Consider the following 21,178-nt stretch of genomic DNA (forward strand, 5'->3'; position numbering starts at 1 on the left):
ATCTTACAATAGGTTAACAGTAATGTGATTCAATCAGTTGTTTCTTAAATATTATTTTCTTTATAAAAAAAGGTATTTTGCACGCGGATAATAATGTGATTAAATTAATTGTCAAATGATTGTTTTTTTTAACAAACGATATTATCTACACTAAAGGGAAGGGGTGAGCTTAGCCTCACAATGGACTAGCAATAATGTGATTCAATCAATTGTTTACTAAATATTATTTTATCTATTCTTAATGTAAATTCTATAGAAACCGATTTTATTATGTGAATTCAGCTGATTTAATTGGTTTATGAGAGGTTTCTTTTAGCATGATCTAAAATTATTCATTTACTCCAAATATTTAAATTTCCTTTTGTCAATTTACGCATATAAATACATATAAAATGTGTAAATCGCATATGTATTGTCACATCCCGACCCGGGGTCCACCACATCCCGGCTCCGCTCTACCATCGTAGCACGATATTGTCTGCTTTGGGCCCCGACTACGCCCTCACAGTTTTGTTTCTAGGAACTCACACGAGAACTTCTCGGTGGGTCACCCATCATAGGATTGTTCTCGCGTACTACTCGCTGAATTTCGGAGTTCCAATGGAACCTGAAACCAATGAGCTCCCAAAATGTCTCATGCTAGGTAGAGATGAGAATATACATATAAGACTTACAGAATCCACTCCCCTGGGCGATGTGGGATGTTACAAGTACGCTGTGATTCAAAAAATACCTTCTGCATACGCGTGCGTGAAGGCTAGTATAATGTTATGTGTAAAAAAAATTTGGGTAAATTACATAATACCCCCTCAGGTTTGAGGTCTATTACAACTCCATACAACATCTTTAAAACATTTCACTTTCATACCACACCTACTATTTTATTTCAATATAGTACATCTGTTACATTTTCCATCCATTGATTTGTTAAGAGCTTACGTGAATATCACATTTGTACCACGTGGTTGCCACATGTGTGCCATGTGGCAAAAAAAAAAATTATTTAAAAAAAAAAAAAAACCTGAAAAACGCAAAACTCACCCCACCTTCCCCGTAACCCCTCCCCACCCCTCTTCTTCCTCCCATAACCCATCTTCCTCCACAACTCACCTCCCTCTCCTGCACCCCACCCTCCCTTCTTTCTCTACAGCCGACGCCTAGAAGAACTCACACCCATAAAAATGGCGCCCTTCTCCTCAGATCCCACAGAGCCGCCGACTGCCTCACCTCCTTTGGCTCCAACCCCTTCCCCCATCTCCCATCACCCCTTAACAATGTGGATGAAATCCACCACGGTGTTGTTTTAATTCTCCCAAATCCGATCACCTACTCCCGCACCCTCAAAATCAATGTCTTGGTGGATTTTGAGAAATGCGACTTGGAGTGTGCACTCGCGACGATCAAGCTGCTATGCAGAGTCTCCGAGGGTTGCAGGGCGTTTGCGGCGCATGGGCTGACTGTGCCATTATTGGTGAAGATGATTATGAAGATCTTGGATCGGGTGACAGAGTACGCAGCGGGAAAGCTGCTGTCGCTATGCTCAGCGTCGGAGAAGAGCCAAAACAAGGCCATGCCGGCGGGGGTTCTGACACAGGTGAAGGAAACGAGGGTGAGAAGAGAGAAGGGGTTGAAGATGAGGGAGGTGGTTGAAAGGCTCGGTTTGGGAGGGAGAATAGGGGTGGGGAGGGGTTAAGGGAAGGTGGGGTGGGTTCTGCGTTTTTTAGTTTTTTTTTTCTTTTTTTCTTTTTGGTTGAGAAGATTCAGGTTTTAAAAAAAAAAAAAAATTTTTAAAATTAATTTTTTTTGCCACATGGCACACAAATGGCAGCCATGTGGTACAAATGTGGCTATCACATCAGGTCTTAACGGATCAATGGATAAAAAATGTAACGGAGGTGCTATATTGAAATAAAATAGTAGGTGAGGTATATGAAAGTGAAATGTTTTAAAGATGTTGTATGAGGTTGTAATAGATCTCAAACTTGAGGGTTTATGATGTAATTTACCTAAAACTTTTTTTTGACGTTGTCACCATATCTATAAACCTCGTTAAATACTTCTTTTTCGCTTCACGAGGATGCCAAGGAAGCCCAGGCCCACCACAGAAGCCGAGTGTCTGGCAGAAGAATCACGGTTGAGCAAGGACTCTGTTTGTGGTCGGTAGACACTACCATCCTCATTTCTTCCCCAATTTCCATCAGCAAATTTGAGCCTCGTAAACCCTTCCATGATTTCCCCTTCTTCAGTGGGACCCATCTCAACGACCCTCCTCCCCGATTGTTCTGTTGCTTTTTCTATCCCCGTCCATGGTTTCTCTTTCCCCCGTTTCAGTTTCGCCTCCGATTCGTCATCATTGTTCAATCCGGCTTCGTTTTCCCACAATTTCCTTGATTGTGTTTGTTTCTGATTGAATTTCCTCAACTGGGTTTGCTTTATTTTCAGCGGAATCGCCTCAGTGTGTTGTATCCGGTCTATGACCTCCTGCTAGCTCTCTGAGGCATTTCGTCGAACACACTGTCTAATGGCTTCTATTGGGTCTCTGCCTATTATAATAGAGACCAAGACTGATAGCTCTGTGCTTGTTCGCAGCATTATTAATCGCCGGCTCAGATTCCCATTCTTGACGAATCGTCCAAGAAGCTCCATTGAAGTTGGTGGGATCAATGCTTCTGCAGGTGGGTCTTCGGAAGCAGTGGGAATGTGCAGAGGACAGAATGATTGGTGCTCAAGAGGGAATCTTTGGAGGATTAAGCCGCTTAATGCGATTGGAAAGAGCTCCGCGCAAGGTGAGGACGGCGGCGAGCCGGAGGATCCCCTTCAGGCCACCATTGAAAAGAGCAAGAAGGTTCTTGCTACTCAAAGAGAACTGCTTCAACAGGTAATTTCAGAAATTAGTCTCTTTTGTAACGAAAGTAAATAATTTTAGGCCACAAGATTGCATCTTTTGTGCTTTTTTTAGTAGTTTGGGATAGTAAATTTGGGTTTGCAGATTGCTGAAAGAAGGAAATTGGTATCTTCTATACAAAGTAGTGATATAAGCCAAGAAGAAGAGGAAGCTTCTTTTGAACAGGGGAACGAATCGGTTTCGAATGCAAAAAGTTCTTCAAGTAGTGGTGATGATACGGTTGAAGACCAAATTGGCAGCATTGCTTCGAGCGGCTATGAGCATTCAACTGAAGAAAAGGAGTTCAAAACCGTGCCTTCTGCTCTTAGTAGAGGGCTTGATGAAATAGAAAAGGATCATGGAGATGCTTTACCTTTTAGTAAGTCTCCCATTGAGCTAGAGTCCAGTAAGCATGTGAGTACGGATAGTTCCAAGACAGAGTGGTCTGATGGTTTGCCATCTTTTCTTACAAACCTTGAGTCGTCAACGCTAAAAGATGAGGAGCTTGTTGATCTGAAAGAACCAAGTGTAGAGGAGGTCCATGATGAGGCAGCTGGTTTTACCATTGAAGACGTAAAGCCCCCTCCTTTGGCGGGTCCTAATGTCATGAATGTCATATTAGTAGCTGCAGAATGTGCTCCATGGTCGAAAACAGGTAATGTTCCATAGGACCAGATTGTGAGATGTCAATGTCCTTTATAGAGACTGAAAATGAAGAATTCTTTTAGGTGGGCTTGGAGATGTTGCTGGGGCTTTGCCAAAGGCTTTGGCTCGGCGTGGACACAGGGTCATGGTAATGCATCTCTCTTTTGTAATATGTAACTTATTTCCCAAATTTCCCTGTTCAGTAGTTTCATGGAAAATGAGCTGGGAATATAATGAGTTAGGCATGGGGATGAAGTAAACTGACATTTCCAGCACCTTGCATTTGATTTATTATTGTATGGCTGTTAAACCCAGAGTCTCTCTCTCTCTCTCTCTCTCTCTCACATAGGTTGTGGCACCTCGCTATGGTGATTATGCGGAACTCCAACATTCAGGAGTTCGGAAAGTATATAAAGTTGCTGGCCAGGTGGGCAGCATCTGCAGCATTTGACTGTAACTAATATTCTATCAAAGTTATGAATTAGATACATTTTAACTATTCTTCGTCTACCAAATAACTTACTTTGCAGGATATGGAGGTAGCATATTTCCAAGCCTATATTGATGGTGTAGATTTTGTCTTCGTTGAATCTGCTATGTTCCGTCACATGGAGAATAATATATATGGAGGAAAGCGTGAGGTAAGATATTTTGTTCTCATTTTTGCTTCAATTGCTTCTCAAGAAGGATAAACAACGTTCGTCTTATTTAGATTAATATTAGATTACTTTTGCCATGCTAATGCGACAGAATTATCATTAGAGACTTGTATTGAAGAACCACCATCACTTAAAAGAATGACTCTGACTTAGTGACACCTCTTTCTTCTAAAAACCTCTTAACATCTATGTCATTTGTACTCCTCGTTAATGAAGATTGGTTGGCTAATTGTTTACTATTGTATCAGGATATAAATGTGTAAGGTTTGTCCAGATGGTACTCGGATGGGCTTAGTTTCTTAAGCAAAAAACAAAGTTTAGGCTGGGTTTGGGATTTTAAATTAGACCTCATGTAGCCTTGTGCAGCTCAAGATTTACTCCTTAAAGTATATTTTTTCAAGAATTGGTTAGACTTGATTAGGACTTGCTCAGACACAATCTAATCTTAACCTTTTTTTTATTAGAAATGAGAAGGTAAACTAAACGTAGACAACTTTGTGCGTGAACATTTACAAGATAGGCTGCAGCGGCTGCACAGATAACCAAATAAATAAATTAAGTCTATATAATCAAATAAATAAATTGAGCCTAAGCTTGGCTGGCTTCTCAACCTTGATGGTGATCCTGTTTGGATTCTTGCTGATTACAGTGTTGATTTGGGGTATCGTCAGTTTAAATAAGATTATAAATTCCTTTTTGCAATATGGACCTCTGTTATTTGCCTGCCATTTTAATGCAAATTGAGTTACTTTTCTTTGGATTTATGGTGCAGGATATTTTAAAACGCATGGTGTTATTTTGCAAGGCAGCAGTTGACGTACACCAGCTCACCCCTTTGTTTAGACTCTGTAGAGTCAAATTAGCAAGTGCTATTTTCCATTTTATCTGTTAAGACATAACAAAACAAAAAAAAACTGGTTGCAGGTCCCTTGGCTTGTCCCCTGTGGTGGTGCTTGTTATGGTGATGGAAACTTGGCTTTCATTGCAAATGATTGGCATACTGCATTGTTGCCGGTGTATTTGAAGGCATATTATCGAGACAATGGCTTAATGAAATATACGAGGTCCATCCTTGTAATCCATAACATAGCTCACCAGGTTAGTTCCTTTGATAAAAGTTCATTTAACTAAAACTTATTTTCAAGTCATTTTATTGTCTAATGGAAACATGAGGTAAATTTGCATCATAGGTTGTTAGACAGTAAGCTATGAACTAAGTTCCTAGTGTATTTTATCCAGGGTCGGGGGCCAGTAGCTGATTTCTCCTTCGTTGATCTTCCGGGACACTACCTGGACCTTTTCAAATTGTATGACCCTATTGGAGGTGAGCACTTCAATATCTTTGCAGCTGGTCTAAAGACAGCAGACCGTGTGGTTACTGTAAGTCATGGATATGCGTGGGAGCTTAAAATGGCTGCAGGTGGTTGGGGATTACATGGGATCATAAATGAGAATGACTGGAAATTCAGAGGCATTGTTAATGGAATTGACACGAAAGACTGGAACCCACAGCGTGATGCTTTCTTGAAATCAGATGGTTACATGAACTACTCCCTGGAGACACTTAAGACTGGCAAGGCTCAGTGTAAGGCGGCGTTACAGAAGGAACTGGGTTTACCAATCCGTGAGGATGTCCCAGTAATTGGTTTCATTGGGAGGCTAGATCACCAGAAGGGTGTCGATCTCATAGCAGAGGCAATTCCGTGGATGATGGGTCAGGATGTGCAACTAATCATGTTAGGCTCTGGGAGACCTGACCTGGAAGAGATGCTCAGGGCATTCGAACACCAACACCAAGACAAGGTAAGGGGATGGGTTGGGTTTTCTGTACAAACATCTCACAGGATAACTGCCGGCGCAGACATTTTGCTCATGCCGTCAAGATTTGAGCCGTGTGGACTGAACCAACTATACGCTATGAACTATGGGACAGTTCCAGTTGTTCATGCAGTTGGTGGACTGAGAGATACCGTGCATCCTTTCAATCCGTACGAGGAGTCGGGACTTGGATGGACATTTGACAGCGCTGAGGTCGGTAAGCTAATCCATGCATTAGGGAACTGCTTATATACTTACCGAGAGTACAAGCAGAGCTGGGAAGGAATCCAGAGACGAGGGATGATGCAAGACCTGAGTTGGGACCGTGCTGCTCAGAATTATGAGGAGGTTCTTGTGGCTGCAAAGTACCAATGGTGAGCTATTGCAAGTTCTGTCCGAGCACATCGACCCGCCAAGGTTCTGTTTAAGGAAAATAACTACGGTCGTTGTTACCATGTAAATTTTGTTCGGACTCTTTTTTTTTCTGATCAATCAGACGGTTGCTCTTTGTACTCAGTCTGGCATGCGAAAGTGAAAGAATGATAGTAGTTTCTCACTCTTGTTTTTAATCAGTGTTGCTTCTTATCGCTATTGGAAGCCATATTCTAATCTGATCTAAACTATGAGAAAAAGTTTCGAACTTGGAGGTAGATGGGAGCATATTGTTTTAGTCAACTTGGTTACGTGTAGGTCCACAGAAACGTCACCTTATGTTGCAATTTGCGAGTATGAAGAGGATGAGAAAAACAAAAATCGCCATTTCCATAAGACTCGGACACACCGGGAATACAAATTAAATTTATTAGTTTTATCAATCCGAATAGAAGACTATTATGAACACTAAGCGAACAAATTGATAAGATAGACTAACTCTAATTTGTGTTCCAAAGCATCCAAATATATCAAACCGCATCTCCTTGTAAAAGACACATTCGATGTTTGCTACTCTACGAAAATGAAACTCCCCTCTCCCGATCAAACTGCAGACAGGAACGTGTAGAAAGCAGTCCTGCAAAGCCCTTCAACAGGCAACCTTCAACTGCGCATGGAGATTTTGACGAATTCAGTGGACTGCTATGTCTTACGGTTTCCATGGAATCATCCACAGTATTTCCTGATGTAGTATCGTCCCAGTTTGCTGGTATGTATGACATCGCACGACTTTTTTTAGTGCTTAATGCAGGATTCCAGTCTGTACAGTGTGGGAACAGGGTGGGTGAGGATACCATTTCATCGATCTGCATGTCCCCAGGTAACTTTCTCTTCAAACCGGGTAAAATCTTCAATCCTGCATCACAATATTATTAGGACGAAGGCTTGGGACGTTCCACCAAATACAAGCCTCGCATTAGCTAAAGTAGTGAAAAATGGGTCTGAGCTTGGAAGTATAGTGACTTACCAGGAAGAGGGTCATCATATGTACATGACCAGGATTCTGAATCACTGCAGTTGCAGTTGAAGCTATAGTTATTGTTAGATCCCAAAACCCTGCAAGACAAAAAGTCTGTTCAAGTATACATTTACGTAGACCTATCATTATGAGTATTTAGACTCACATTATGAGCTATTATTACGAGGGTACAGAGATCAAACCTGTACATATGTTCAACGAAGTCATCTATTAAAACAGGCCAAGCTCCTGCAAAAAGATTAAAGCAATGATCATTCAGATAGAAGTCTCATATCTGATGGACTCAAAGCGCAGTTTGAATTTATTTATAGTTATTCATGTAATTTGTTGACAATCTAACATGCTTAGATAGAAAGGAGTACGCATCAGTGTAAGACTGATGATATATACCTTCAGGATCATACCCTTCCAGATTTTCATGCACACAGCGGCTAAAAGCTAAAACTTGCCGCCATGTATCTTCAGAGATGTTATGCCGCTGATTTTTCTAAGAGGAATACCAAAGATTAGTTACCTTGTAATACAGAAACACTTCATGCACATGAACCCAAAAAACATTATGTTCTTAAATTTCAAATAATTTTGCATTTAACATGCAGAATTCTTGGTTCTAGCCACTACACTGTTGACAATTTCGCTTCGGTCTGTATATAACTTTATATCTCAACCAGCTACATGACATCGAAACATGAATTCTTGGTTTTAGAACTTCTAACCATGGTCACCATTAGCAAGACAATCATTACTATATCTACAAAACATAGTAGCAAGCATTGAGTTACAGAAACCTTAGAATGTTTGTACCTCAACAAAATCACACCATTGATTCAGCAACCGAAACCTCCCAGCTAGGACGAATCTCCATGCAGTCACTGCCTTATTTACAGCTGCAAATAATTCAAGAAAACAAGAAAGGCAAAGTAGGGTGTTCATATTGCAGGGAATGAACAAAAACGTTTAAGAACAATCAAGGGTTGAAGAAAATAAGTTATAATTCAAGAAAACAAGAAAGGCAAAGTAGCGTGTTCATATTGCAGGGAATGAACAAAAACATTTAAGAACTATCGAGGGTTGAAGAAAATAAGATAACTTACTGATATTCTTCTGACCATTTTCACGGCACATGAAGAAAACAAAGTCATAGAAACGTGAGTATTCAGAAAAGTCTGCCTGCAGAGGGAGGTTTTTCTTTTGTCAGGAACTCATTGAGTCAGGTAAACTAACCTCACACATCAATTAACAAGAATCTACTTTAAAGACTTCGATAAATAAATTTTACCATCAAATCCAGACGCAACATTAGCTTGAGAACTTCATCAAAAATTGATATCCTGTCAAAGCGAACAGTTTACTATTCAATCAACTGATAAAGAAAAGGGGAAACAAAATGCTCGAAGGCTAAAATAAAAGCATGATGCAGGATGACCTCATCCTAAGGGCTCTCCAAATTATGTTTTGTATCTTAACTCTAGCTTCTATATAAAGAATCAAAGATATATACCTAGCGTGTAGTTTTGATTCCAGCAGATTTAAGAGCTGAGTTAACGCCTCCCTTGAATATTTAGCCATCTGTGAATCATCATTTTCTCTATAACCTTCCACATGACCATATCCATTTCCTGTCCTGATATCTGCAATTTAACGGTCAGCATTCCTACTCGAGACTCATCAACAATCTAAACTGAAATTTACATAATGACTGGTTATACTTATACACAGAACTGGAGACTAAAACAACTCGTATCCAATCAAATTGAAAACAGAAATTTCTGAAAATACCTAACGAAAAGAAAGCTATTCTTCCCGCATACAGGTAGAGTTTTTGAGTAAGTATAGCCATGTAAAAACTAAATGAAACCAGAAATGCATTTGATTTATTTCCTAAGATAGTTAATAATAACCGAAAACATTTTCAATAATTCACAGCCAAATGCAGTTAGCCACAAAAGGGTAACCTTTCGAGCAATGAAACTGATAGTCGATCAAAGACCCGAAGACAAAGGCAGCAAGAAATACACAGCCTTTGCACCATATCTATCACAAAGATACAGTATTTCACACAATGGAACCTCAAACAAGTAAATTCACGTGTTAAATCAGCTCAATGCATGTGTTCTCCACACTTTCTCGGCAACCAAACAGAAAATAATTAACAACCCAACTTCAGTAAGGAAAACACCGCAAAGGTAACGTATTTATTTTCAAATTTCTCGCACCAAGTTGAAAACTTTCAGAAACCCATTAGAAAGAAGTTAAAGGTTCAACAAATCCACGGCTTTCTACCCCAAAAAAAAAAAAAAAAAAACCAAAAATTCAAATTTCACAGCCGTTGAACAACCATGATGGAAAGAATTAAAGCTAAATACGAATTGGGAGAATTTAATCAGTGAAACAACAATCAAAGAAATTATAAAAATAAAAATAAAAAGGGTGGAGCAAAATAATTACCGCAGAATCGGCGATAAATCTCAAAGATGTCGAAACGAGTGGACCCGGACGGATCCATACAGCTCCGGGGAGATTAGAGTTTCCAGGAAGAAGGAGGTGGTTGACCTCTGGTCTCCACCACAACGCCAATTATCAGCTACCGACCCCCGTTCTCTTTCTCTCTCTCTCTGGTTTTTCTCTCCTATTTCAGTTGGGTGTGTTGATGTGTAAGTTTGAGCGAGCGAGAGAGAGAGGATGTTGTGAACCGGATCTGCCAGCCCAGTCTGTTGGGCGGGCTTTATATTGGTGGGCATCAGAAATTCGGTTGGCTCCATCCGAACGCTAGAAAAAATAAGCAAATACAAGAGTGCAGAGTCGAAAAGGGAGTGCGAAAATTTGGTTGGCGTATCTTAAGTCTCCTTTTGCATTTAAGTTTAAACTCTGTTTTCTAAAATTTAGATTAAAGTAATTAGAATATGACTTGAATTAAAAGTGTTTAAAGAGTGATTTCTTCTGCACCCTAATCAGAAAACATTTTTATCTTTAATTGTAAACAATCCGACAAGTATTTTTTAAACAAAGTTGAATAATTAAACTAACTTCATCCTATGAGAAGAGGAATTCGAATCTAGGTGTAAAGTGGACACCACAGTTGTAGCTAATTATTAGCTTATTCACGCCTTTATTTTTTAGATATTTTTAGTTGTCTTGAATTTCAATTCAAGTATAATTTTTGGAATGTTAGGGTATGTCGGCAACGTTTTACAAAACAATTGTTTAAGAACCGTTTTGTAAAAGGAATGACAAATGGGATTTGAGAATGCGTATGGTATTTTAGTCCAAAAATGATTTCGGAAAACGAAAACATTGAAAACGCATCTGGTACCAAATGTTAATATATATTATAGAGAAAATTTATGTTTGGTAGTAATGGTTGCCGTGGCGGTAAAAATGGTGTTGTTGAGACGAGAGTGGTGTTGATAGAAATGATGGTTGGAATAGTGGTAGTAGTAGAAAGAATAAAGATATTAGCAGTGGTGGCAATAGCAAGGTAGAGGGCAATGGGGAAGTGAATGATGGTGGTCATGGCGATGGTGGAAGAGGATGGTTGTGTTAACAATGGTTGTGAAATGGTGGTTGGGAGGTAGGGATGATGGCGGCAGAGATAGTGGAGGTGGTGGTGGCCATAGTGAGGGGTAATGGGTTGGAGAATATGGTGACACAGTGATGATGGTGGTGGTGGTGGTGCGAGATGGTGGTAATGGTGGTAGTAGCGGTGGCCACAACGATGAGATGGTGGAGGTAGTAATGGCCATGGTGGTGGTGTTATGGCGATGCATAATATGGTGGTGGTGATGGTGGCGTGAAGGTACAAGTTTTGGTGGTCATGTTAAGATGTACGGTGGCGGTAATGTAGGTTGTGGCAACGTTGAGACAGTGGAGGTGGTGGTGGCCATGGTGGCGATGTTGATGATGGTTGAAGATATCGTAGTGGCAACAATGGTGGTGGGAGGTGGTAGTACGAAAAATTATGGCCGTGGTGGAGGTGATGGTGGGATGGTGGAGAATGTGGTGGTAGTGATAATAATGACTATAGTAGTGGCATACATGATTTTATTTTATATTAACTTTGTTTTATAATATATCTTTTATTTTTTATTATTTTGAAAATTGTTTTTGAAAAACAAAGGAAACAGCAATTTGATGTTCTACAGAATTTAGACTAAATATTTCTTTTTTGCGTTTTTCGTTTTCTACTATATTTTCACAAAATAGTCTACCGAACGTCTTTTTTACCCGTTTTGATATCTGAAAAATGAAAAATAGTTTTGCAAAACATTAACATTTTTTTTTTGGTAGAGACGGATTAGGTATGATTAGCTCTTCGTCAATAGTCGCATGCGAGGCACCAACCCTCTCCTAAAGGAGAAATGACCGTTGCACCCAGAAACCCCCTGCCCGTCCCAAAGGAGAAAGGACCGTTGCAAAACATTAACTGACCGACCCTTAGCTTCTTTCCTTGTATATTTTGAAAAAATGGATTTTGATGTAGGGAAATTGTAACCTTATAATTAACATGACCAAACTAAACTATTTTCTCTAGGTGGGAAGCTTGCCTTATTCCTTCAAAGAATTAACTTTAATTGGTACCGCACCCTTTATATTGGCCTAAATCTAAATCCCTACTCGGTCTTTTCGCTCTCTCTAATTCTTAAAGCTTCAAAGACGACAAAAGCAATGTCTTCCCAATCGCAACCCACAGGCCCTTCCACCGACCCTCCACCGAACACTGCTACTCAACCGACAACGTCCTCCACACTGCACGCACACGACGTCGACTCCGACAATACGTCCGTTGTACTAGCCTTACCAGTTACCCCAGCGATGGCAGAAGGAGGAGGACCACCCCAACCCAACAGTTTCCTTGACTCTTATTTTTATCCAAATCCCCCGCCCGCCGCTGCCTTGGCGGCCGTGGCGCGCTTGTCGTTGGTGACGGCCTTGGCTGGGGCGACCCAGGCGTCGATAGAGGCCTTGCCGAAGGTGACTGTGACGGAGGAAACGTCGGCGGAGTGCTGTATCTGCCTGAAGAAGTTGGAGGTCGGGGAGGAAGCCAAGGAGATGCCATGTGACCATAGGTTTCATCCGGTTTGCATTGATAACTGGCTCGAGAGGCGTCCTTCCTGCCCGCTTTGCCGGTTTTCGATGCCTACGAGGGCGGAGGCGGCCGCACAAGGGCGAGGACATCAGACCAACAGGTGGGATTCGATTGAAATGGTTGATTAGGGTTCCGTGAGTGCTAGAGGCTCATGGAATAATATAGTCGTGTCACTTTTTTTCTTTTTTTTTTAAATGTTGTGTTACTTAATTAGTTTAAATTAGGTATTAGATAATGTTTGTCTTATATATATGAGTAATACTACATGACACTAGTTTTTTTTTCCCTTCTTCTGGTACGAATACATATTTATAATAATTTTTTTAAATGATTGATCGCTTATATTTTCATTCATCATTCGTACACAATCATTCAAAAAGTTAAAAAAATTCAAAACCATTAAAAACATCAAACTATAATGAAACAAAGTAAATTAGTACGTTTCTTTAAAAGAAACACCAATATTACTACTATTTAATCCAGTGATTAAATAATTACGAATTATTCAATGGTTGGAACATATTAAACATTATATCATTCGCATCCTTGTGTTGTGGTGGTCCGTGCCAACTAACTACAAAACACCAGACGCATGAATATTATCATTTTCTCAGTCTCTTTTTTTTTTTTTTTTTTTTTTTTTTTTTTTTTTTTTTTTTTTTTTTTTTTTTTTTTTTTTTCACTTTACACCTTACTTTTTAGAAGACTGTACCTAAATGACAACATGAATGACACTCTGTCATTATAAAGCACTGTATTACATAAATCTTTCATGAGACGATTGGGACATTATGATACATAATCTTTCAAAGTAAAGACATAAGTGTGAGGGGCCCCAACCTTCTCTGAAATTCCATCTCCAATTGATGGTATTTTCCTAAGTCACCGGCCTTTTTTTCAGCGAAAATAGTATCTCATGTTAGCATAACTTCTCATTTTAATTTTTGAGATTTAAAATCAATAAAAGTAGTTCTTAAGATTGTCCACCGTCAATCATTTTGATCATTATGTGGAAAGTCTCTATTAAATTGAAGAAACCACCGGTTCAAGTGGGAAGTGTTTGTAGACATCGAAATTTCAGTGAAGTAAATGTTAACCAATGTATTAAAATTACAACATTTATTTATTTCACCTACTTCACACACTCATTTCACCTACAACTTCTACTTATTTCACCTATATCATTCCCTCACTTCACCAACAACCTCCACTCATTTCACCTACATCATCCATTTACTTTACCTACAACCTCCACACATTTCACCTACATCATCCACTTACTTCACCTACAACATCCACTTACTTCACTTACAACCTACATTCATTTCACCTACAACATTCACTTACTTCACCTACAACCTCCACTCACTTCACCTACAACCTCCATTCACTTCACCTACATCATCCACTCACTTCACCAAAAAAATGAATGGTGGTGATTCACTCTCAAAGCCTATAAATAGGCTTCTCCATCAAGAGGAATAAAGACACCAATTCACAAATACATTTCTCTACTCCCAAAATGGAAGAGAATACTCCCCACACATCCAAAATCCTTGAAGCTTTGAAACTCTAAAGCTCTCAAGCATCCAACCCCCAAATTCCCAAGAATCCCGAAGAATGGAGAAAACACTATTCATTCTTCGTCAAATCCTCCTTCAAGATCAAGCCCCGACGGCCCTTGAAGAACTTCCACCAACTCAAGATCAAGCCCCGACGGCCCTTGAAGAAAGTGTTCATCGTTCATCCTAAGATCAAGCCCCAACGGCCCTTTGGATCAACAGCACAAACAAATCCACACATCCAATCGTTCTTCAAGATTAAGCCCAAAAGCCCTTGAAGATCCGCTCATCCATCAACCTTCAAGATCACACACAAAAGCCCTTGAAGAAACTTCCATCAACCTTCAAGATCAAAGCCACGAAGGCCCTTGAAGAAAGTGTTCATCATTCATCATTCGTTCATCCTAAGATCAAGCCCCAACGGCCCTTTGGATCAACAACATCAACAAACCCACACACCAAAACCTTGAAGCCTTAAAGTTCTAAAGCTCTCAAGAAAATCCCGAAGGATCAAGAAAGCACTCTTCGTTCTTCGTCAAATCCTCCTTCAAGATCAAGACCCAACGGCCCTTGAAGAACTCCCACCAACTCAAGATCAAGCCCCGACGGCCCCTTGAAGAAAGTGTTCATCATTCATCATCCGTTCATCCTAAGATCAAGCCCCAACGGCCCTTTGGATCAACAACCTCAACAAACCCATACACCCATTCTTCAAGATCAAGCCCAACGCCCCTTGAAGATCCATTCATCAACTGTTCATCCTTAGATCAAGCCCCGACGGCCCCTTGGATCAACAAACAAATCCACACATCTATTCTTCAAGATCAAGCCCAAAAGCGCTTGAAGAAAACCAACTGTTCATTCAAGATCAAGCATCGACGGCCCTTGAAGAAAACCAATCGTTCTTCAAGATCAAACCCAAAAGCCCTTGAAGATCCGCTCATCCATCAACATTCAAGATCAAGCCCCGAAGGCCCTTGAAGAAACTTCCATCAACCTTCAAGATCAAAGCCACGAAGGCCCTTGAAGAAACTTACAACTGTTCATCCAAAATCAAGTCTCGACGGCCCTTAGATCAACAAATCTACATCTTACGGAGATTGAATCAGAGGACCAAATTTAAGAGATCGTAACCCCAAAATCATTAATACACAAAATATTATTTTGTACACGTATTCTTGTCTCTTGTTTTCAGGAATTTTCCGTGTTCACAGTGTTATTGGCACTCCAAAAATCTCATTCTACACTCCTCATAAGTATATTTTTCTTTTATACTATAGAAAGTTTGGAGTGTAGAATGAGATTTTTGGAATTCTACTAATAATTGCCGTTCAAGTGAAGGATTTGATTTGACAAAAGCACCCTCAATTTTAACAGAGATTTTTCACAAATGATTATAATGATTGATAGTGGACAATTTCAATGACCACTTCTATTGATTTCAAATTTCATAGACCAAACTGAGGAATACCATATCTTGAAAACCATTTTAGCTAAAAAGCCGGCCAGCAAAAAAGCCAAACCTTAAGTTCTAGCATAAACCAGGATGACGATTTAAATAGCAGGTTTAAGCTAATTCAGGGCGTTACATCGGATGCCGTATTCTCTGCGGATGATAATGCAATAATCGCTTGTACCACATTGACTTTCACTTTCGCAGTCTGGCAAATCTGCGTCCAACCCTGTGCTCAGGTTTGTTCCACGAATGCATTGGCTTGATAAGGAGGTTAGACCTTTTGCTTTTATGGGTGCCTCATATTCTAGCTGAGCTTAGAAAACTCTTGGGGGGATGGTGCTCAGTTTTGCGGGGTTCAATTGCTTATGTGCTACTTTCTTAGGTTTTCGGTTTTCTGAGCTCGTGCAGAAACTGTGAAGATTTCGCTATGTCATTGCTTGTTGCTAACGCCACAGGTGAAAGTTTTTGCATTTCGATACGTCTGCATATTTCGTTGTCGACGAACTTTGCATTCACCAGTAGATTAGTTAGTTATGGATGGAGGCTCTTGTTGAAACTTTTGTCACCTTTTCCTTGTTTGGAAACATATTCACAAACAAAAATTTTAAGCACCTTTGCCTGTAAGAAAATCAAAGAGAACTTAATTAATTTTTTCTCGATTGAACGAACGGGAGTTGCTATCCACCCCACATTAACAAATACTACCGAAAACTGACAACTCAAGCTGTTAAAATTTCCCAATCTTTGGACATGTTTTGTTGTGATTGCCACCCCTAAACGGTTTTCCCACTCTTCCTACACCAAATACAGGCCACAGATGAAGAAAGAATGAGTGAAAAAGGAAAAAAAAACTAAATAGAGGAGCCCTGAAAATATAGAGACCAGCTTGAAACTCGAAAGAGTCGCAAACAAAACACCATTTCCTCCCTAGTCCGCAGTCTTACTACCTTCATTCACCTCAATCTTCATGTAATTTGGGTGCTGACGATGCGCCAAATACCTTAATCCTCATTACCCCGCGCCCCACCGATGCAACAACCCCATATCGTCCCACCTCTCCGGGAGGCTGCCAGTGCCTTCTCCTCCTCTTCCCTATAGCTCGACTCCTCAAGATCACTCAAAGTTTCCCCAACAGCCACGGCCTCATTTTCCTCGTCCACCATACCGCTCAAAAGTGCAGTGCTCCGAAATTGAACCGAATCCCCCAAAGTGTTGAAGTGGGAAGCTGTTGGTCCATGGTTGTTGTCTGGATGTATACCAGTTCCCTCTATGTCAAGGTGCTCCAAATATTGCTGCCTTCACTCTTCTTCCCCATAGCTTGACTCTGCAAGATCACTCAAATTTTCTAAATCATCGCTCTAGAGGACTCGCCCATTAGCCAGCGCCTCCTTGTGCTCATACTTGAGCCCTCAATATCAATCAAAGGTGCAGCGCTTCGAAATTGAGCCAACTCCCCCAAAGTGCCGAAATATCGCTGTTTTTTACTTATACCAGTTCCCTCTACATCAAGTCCTCAGGCAACTTAGAAAGTTTTGAGCACCCACTGAGAGTGAGCCATTCAAGACTTAACAAATTGCAGATACTTTCCGGAAGATGGACAAGGTTTTTGCAGTTTTTCAGATTTAACGACACAAGCCCCTGAAGCCGTTCGATTGATTGGGGAAGCTCTCTGATAGATGTTTCATCCAGATCAAGGCTGGCTAATATTTCCATATTTTCTACAATGTCCGGAAACACCTCAAACTTCGTACAACCAGAAAGAGAGAGATAATTAAGGGACTTAAGTTGACAAATTCTGCTTGTAAGACTCTTAAAGTCTTTGCTATACCGTAGCGTCAATTAACAATCCCGGTAAGATTATAAATTACCGATGGCAATTCTTTGATTGCAATCCCTGAAACATGAGGAAGCTTCTGAAGATATCCGTTGGTAAAGGTTTGACGATCTTGAATATATCCTTCATGCTCTGCAAGATTTTCCATTGTTGTGTGCATATACCAACCTAGATCTGTAGTTTTTTCAAATATTGTTGAGTAAAAAAACCAATCTAAGTGAAGCTCTGATTGGTTCTCCATAACTTCTAGAATCATAGGAAAATTCATCAGATTTGAGCAGCCAGAAAGATTTAGGGCTTGAAGAGATCTCATATGAATGCTGCTTGGCAGAACCTTAAATCTTTCAGAACCCTTCAGGTTCAAAGTAACGAGCCCCGTAAAATTTTTAATGGATGATGGCAGTTCTGCAATTCCAGTCCCATCTACATAAAGCTCTGATAGGTTCTCCATAACCTCAGGAATTTCTGGAAACCTCTCCAAATTTAAGCAGCCAGAAAGATTAAGGTTTCGAAGGGATCTCATATGAATGCTGCTCGGAAGACTATGAAGTTTTGTGCACTGCTCCAGACTCAAACGCTCAAGGTTTTGAAGAAAGAAAATTGATGGGCAAAGCTCTCTTACGGATGTTTCATCCTGGCAAAGCTCTTTTAAACCTTCCATATTTTCCACATTTTTCGGAAAGGCCTCAAGCTTAGAACAACCAGAAAGATAAAGAAATTTAAGCGACTTGAGTTGAACAATGCTGCTTGGAAGCATCTCAAGTTCTCTGCAGCATTCAAGGTTCAAAGTAACAAGCCCGGTAAGATTGTTAATTGATCGAGGCAGTTCTTTCATCGATGTCCCTTGCAAACACAGCTTTGAAAGCTTTTCCGTAACTTTTAAAATCTCTGGGAACTTCTCAATGTTTGAGCAAAAAGAAAGATTAAGGGTTTCAAGAGATTTCATACAACTGATGCTTGAAATAGTCTGGAGTCTGTAGCACCAACTTAGATCCAAGAGGACAAGTTTTTCGAGAGCCCAAATGGATGGGTGAACCTCAGATAAACTTGTACAACCATCAAGAATTAGGTTCTCAAGATTTCTTGCCTTGGTGAAGTCGGCAGTTTCCTCCAGTTGAGAGCCTTTTAGATTGATAACTTTCAACTTTTCCAGAGGCTGTCGAAAAACATTCGCGAAAACATGTGTTACATAACAAGGCATAACGAACTAAACACATTTAAAAGAAACATATATATGTAAATGATGAATTAATGTACGTACCTTAGTCCCTTTCCAAAGGTGTTCAACGCGACTATATTGCATGTCAAGGTCAACAAGGTTCTCCGGGTTAAATTTGGACGACAAAGACTTTAGAGGGCAATTGGGCCAGAAAAGACAACTTAACTTTCCAGAAAGAAATCATATTGGTTTTCATAAACCCTTGGGGGTTTTGATGGTAAATAGTACGAGTGGACTCTGAGTAGTCTTAGTTATGTCATTTTAACAAAGCCATATTTAATTCTACTACATTGTTTGAATGCGGCCAATGCACAATTATACTTTCAACTGCTTCCGCTGCCTGGAAAACCAAAAATTGCAAATTGAGTGAGTACAAACCTAATTAAGATTGTAAAGCTAGTGCATGTTTCTCATGGATTTGTTCTTGGTCAAAGTTGATGCTTTATTTATACTAATGACTTCTACTTAAGAAAAAGAAGGAGGTCATGAATATAATGTGTATTTTACCGTATTTTGATTTAACACATGACAGACATCTTTATGTCTCCACAACCTACTACGTTTCCCAGGCTCTTTAATACATTCTTGGCGAACAATTTCACAACCCATTTCCTCTAGTAAATCATGCATCTCGAGTGTACCGCCAGATGAGATAGCTACAAGAGCTCTACTACGTCTATTCCAGTATGGGGATGGAAGCCACAACCCTCCATAATGCTTGTTGCATAATCTTTTTTCATTTGTTTAAAGAAACATGCAATATCAAGAAATATTTCCTTCTGTAAATCGTCAAGTCCATCGAAGCTCGTTCTGAGGACTTTCTGAAGTCCCAAGTGCGGGGTTCTCTCGATTTAACTCGTCTTTCCACACAAGTACACTTTTGTTATCGAGAAAAGCTCCCAAGACTTTAAGTGCTAAGGGCAGACCTTGAGCATATTTTATGAAATGGCTTGACAATGATTGTATTCTCCTGTGGGTTGCTTTGTACTGAAAGCATACTGCATAAAAAGTTCAAGAGCGTCGTCGTCATTTAACAATTCGGGCTTATATATCTGATCACCGACTCTACTTAACGATTGCCTATCTCGAGTTGTTATAATGATTCGACTTCCGCCACCAAATGAAGGTTGTTTTCCAATTAAGGATTCAATTTGGGTTGAATTCTCAACATTATCAAAAACAAGTAGAACTTTTTTCTTACCTACTCTTGCCATCATCTTCTGAAAACCATATCTCAAAATCTCTGAACTCCCTACCCTGGTATTCGTGATACTAGATAGAAGTTCTGCCTGCATATCGAGTGGTGCTTCACCTGCATCAACTGTCGGGAAACGTCCCTTGACATTATCGAGAAAGCAGCAACCTTCAAAGCGATGATTGATTCTGTCATACATAGCTCTGGCGATGGTGGTTTTGCCTATACCGCCTATACCCCATATTCCAACAAAGCGAACATCATTCACCTCGGGACATAATAGTGAATCCATTTTCTGTAAGCGGGAATCCATTCCAACCAAGCCATTCTTTTCACTTGATGAGATGTTGATCAGTTTCTTGTGATGAAATTGTGGTTCCACCATAAAACTAATTGACAATATGGGGAGTAGCCCAAGACCATATAAGCACATAACAAACCTTGTCCATCACCGAGGTAGGACAACTCTCAACACGCCTCTGCATGTGTGGCTGATTTTCAAGCCTACACGTGGACAACAACGGGGTGACGTAGAGTGCGTGTGGCCATTTGGCTTCACACGAGGACAATTCGCTCTGATACCATGATGAAATTGGGATTCCACCATAAAATCAATTGGCTATATGGAGAGTAGCTCAAGATCATATAAGTACATAACAAACCTTGGCCCTCATCAATGTGGGACAACTCTCAACACACTTCCGCATGTGTGGTGGATTTTCAAGCCTACACGTGGACAACAACTGGATGACGTGGAGTGCGTATTGTCGTTGGGCTTCACATGTGGATAACCTTGCTCTGATACCACGATGAAATTGGGATTCCACCATAAAACCAATTGGTTATATGAAGAATAGCTCAAGATCATATAAGCACATAGCAAACCTTATCCCTCACCAACATGGGACAACTCTCGACACTACGATCAACTCAATAAGCTTGGCATCATCCCTGCGGAATTCGAAAAACAGTATTATTATAAAGTATCTGAGCAAAGAAGAAAGAATGCTTTTCAATTGATATATTATTTCATCTCAATCAAGGGTATATATACAATCATATACAATCCTATCAGAATAAAGGAAAGAATAATTAAATCCTAAATATAGGAAACCAAATATGGTAGGAATCCCACAATTGTAGGAATCCTAATACAAGTCAACACTCCCCCTCAAGTTGGTGCATAAATATTGCACATGCCCAACTTGTCTAGAAACCTCAAGAACTTGTCACTTGAAACCGCCTTAGTGAGAATATCTGCTACTTGGTCTTCCGTTCCTATGGGAGGAACCTCAATTACTTTGCTATCTAGCTTCTCTTTAATAAAGAACTTGTCAACCTCTACATGCTTGGTTCGATCATGATGCACTGGATTATGAGCAATATCACGAACATCTTTATTATCACAG

General features: G+C 40.1%; 3 protein-coding genes across 5 annotated transcripts; 2 read left to right on the forward strand and 1 right to left on the reverse strand.

Annotated features, from left to right (window-relative positions):
* The first annotated feature begins 2,047 nt into the window (after positions 1-2,047).
* On the forward strand, positions 2,048-6,562 carry LOC103951060 (starch synthase 2, chloroplastic/amyloplastic). 3 transcript variants are annotated; one of them, XM_048578974.1, is made up of 9 exons: positions 2,048-2,156; positions 2,590-2,878; positions 2,990-3,539; positions 3,613-3,677; positions 3,879-3,956; positions 4,060-4,170; positions 4,961-5,005; positions 5,113-5,286; positions 5,428-6,562. In XM_048578974.1, the coding sequence occupies exons 2-9, from the start codon at positions 2,699-2,701 to the stop codon at positions 6,382-6,384; spliced, it is 2,160 nt and encodes a 719-aa protein (XP_048434931.1). In that variant the 5' UTR covers positions 2,048-2,156; positions 2,590-2,698; the 3' UTR covers positions 6,385-6,562. The 3 variants fall into 3 exon arrangements, with proteins under 3 accessions (XP_048434931.1, XP_048434930.1, XP_009360619.1); XM_048578973.1 differs by having other exon boundaries at positions 2,083-2,878; positions 2,990-3,242; positions 3,306-3,539; XM_009362344.3 differs by having other exon boundaries at positions 2,083-2,878.
* Positions 6,563-6,744: 182 nt separating this feature from the next.
* On the reverse strand, positions 6,745-10,165 carry LOC103951059 (defective in cullin neddylation protein AAR3). Its single transcript, XM_009362343.3, has 9 exons — positions 9,866-10,165; positions 8,919-9,048; positions 8,697-8,748; positions 8,512-8,587; positions 8,222-8,304; positions 7,808-7,904; positions 7,600-7,645; positions 7,406-7,494; positions 6,745-7,294 (listed from the first exon to the last, which is right to left on the reverse strand). Exons 1-9 carry the CDS (start codon positions 9,921-9,923, stop codon positions 6,954-6,956), a joined length of 972 nt encoding a protein of 323 aa, XP_009360618.1. The 5' UTR covers positions 9,924-10,165; the 3' UTR covers positions 6,745-6,953.
* Positions 10,166-12,082: 1,917 nt separating this feature from the next.
* Positions 12,083-12,631, forward strand: LOC103951098 (E3 ubiquitin-protein ligase MPSR1). Its single transcript, XM_009362374.1, has one exon. The coding sequence runs from the start codon at positions 12,083-12,085 to the stop codon at positions 12,629-12,631; it is 549 nt and encodes a 182-aa protein (XP_009360649.1).
* The last annotated feature ends 8,547 nt before the right edge of the window (positions 12,632-21,178 follow it).

This window comes from the organism of the source record quoted next, unplaced genomic scaffold (genome assembly GCF_019419815.1).
Source record: "Pyrus x bretschneideri cultivar Hongxiangsu unplaced genomic scaffold, Pyrus_bretschneideri_v1 Contig13, whole genome shotgun sequence".
Lineage (NCBI taxonomy): Eukaryota > Viridiplantae > Streptophyta > Magnoliopsida > Rosales > Rosaceae > Pyrus > Pyrus x bretschneideri.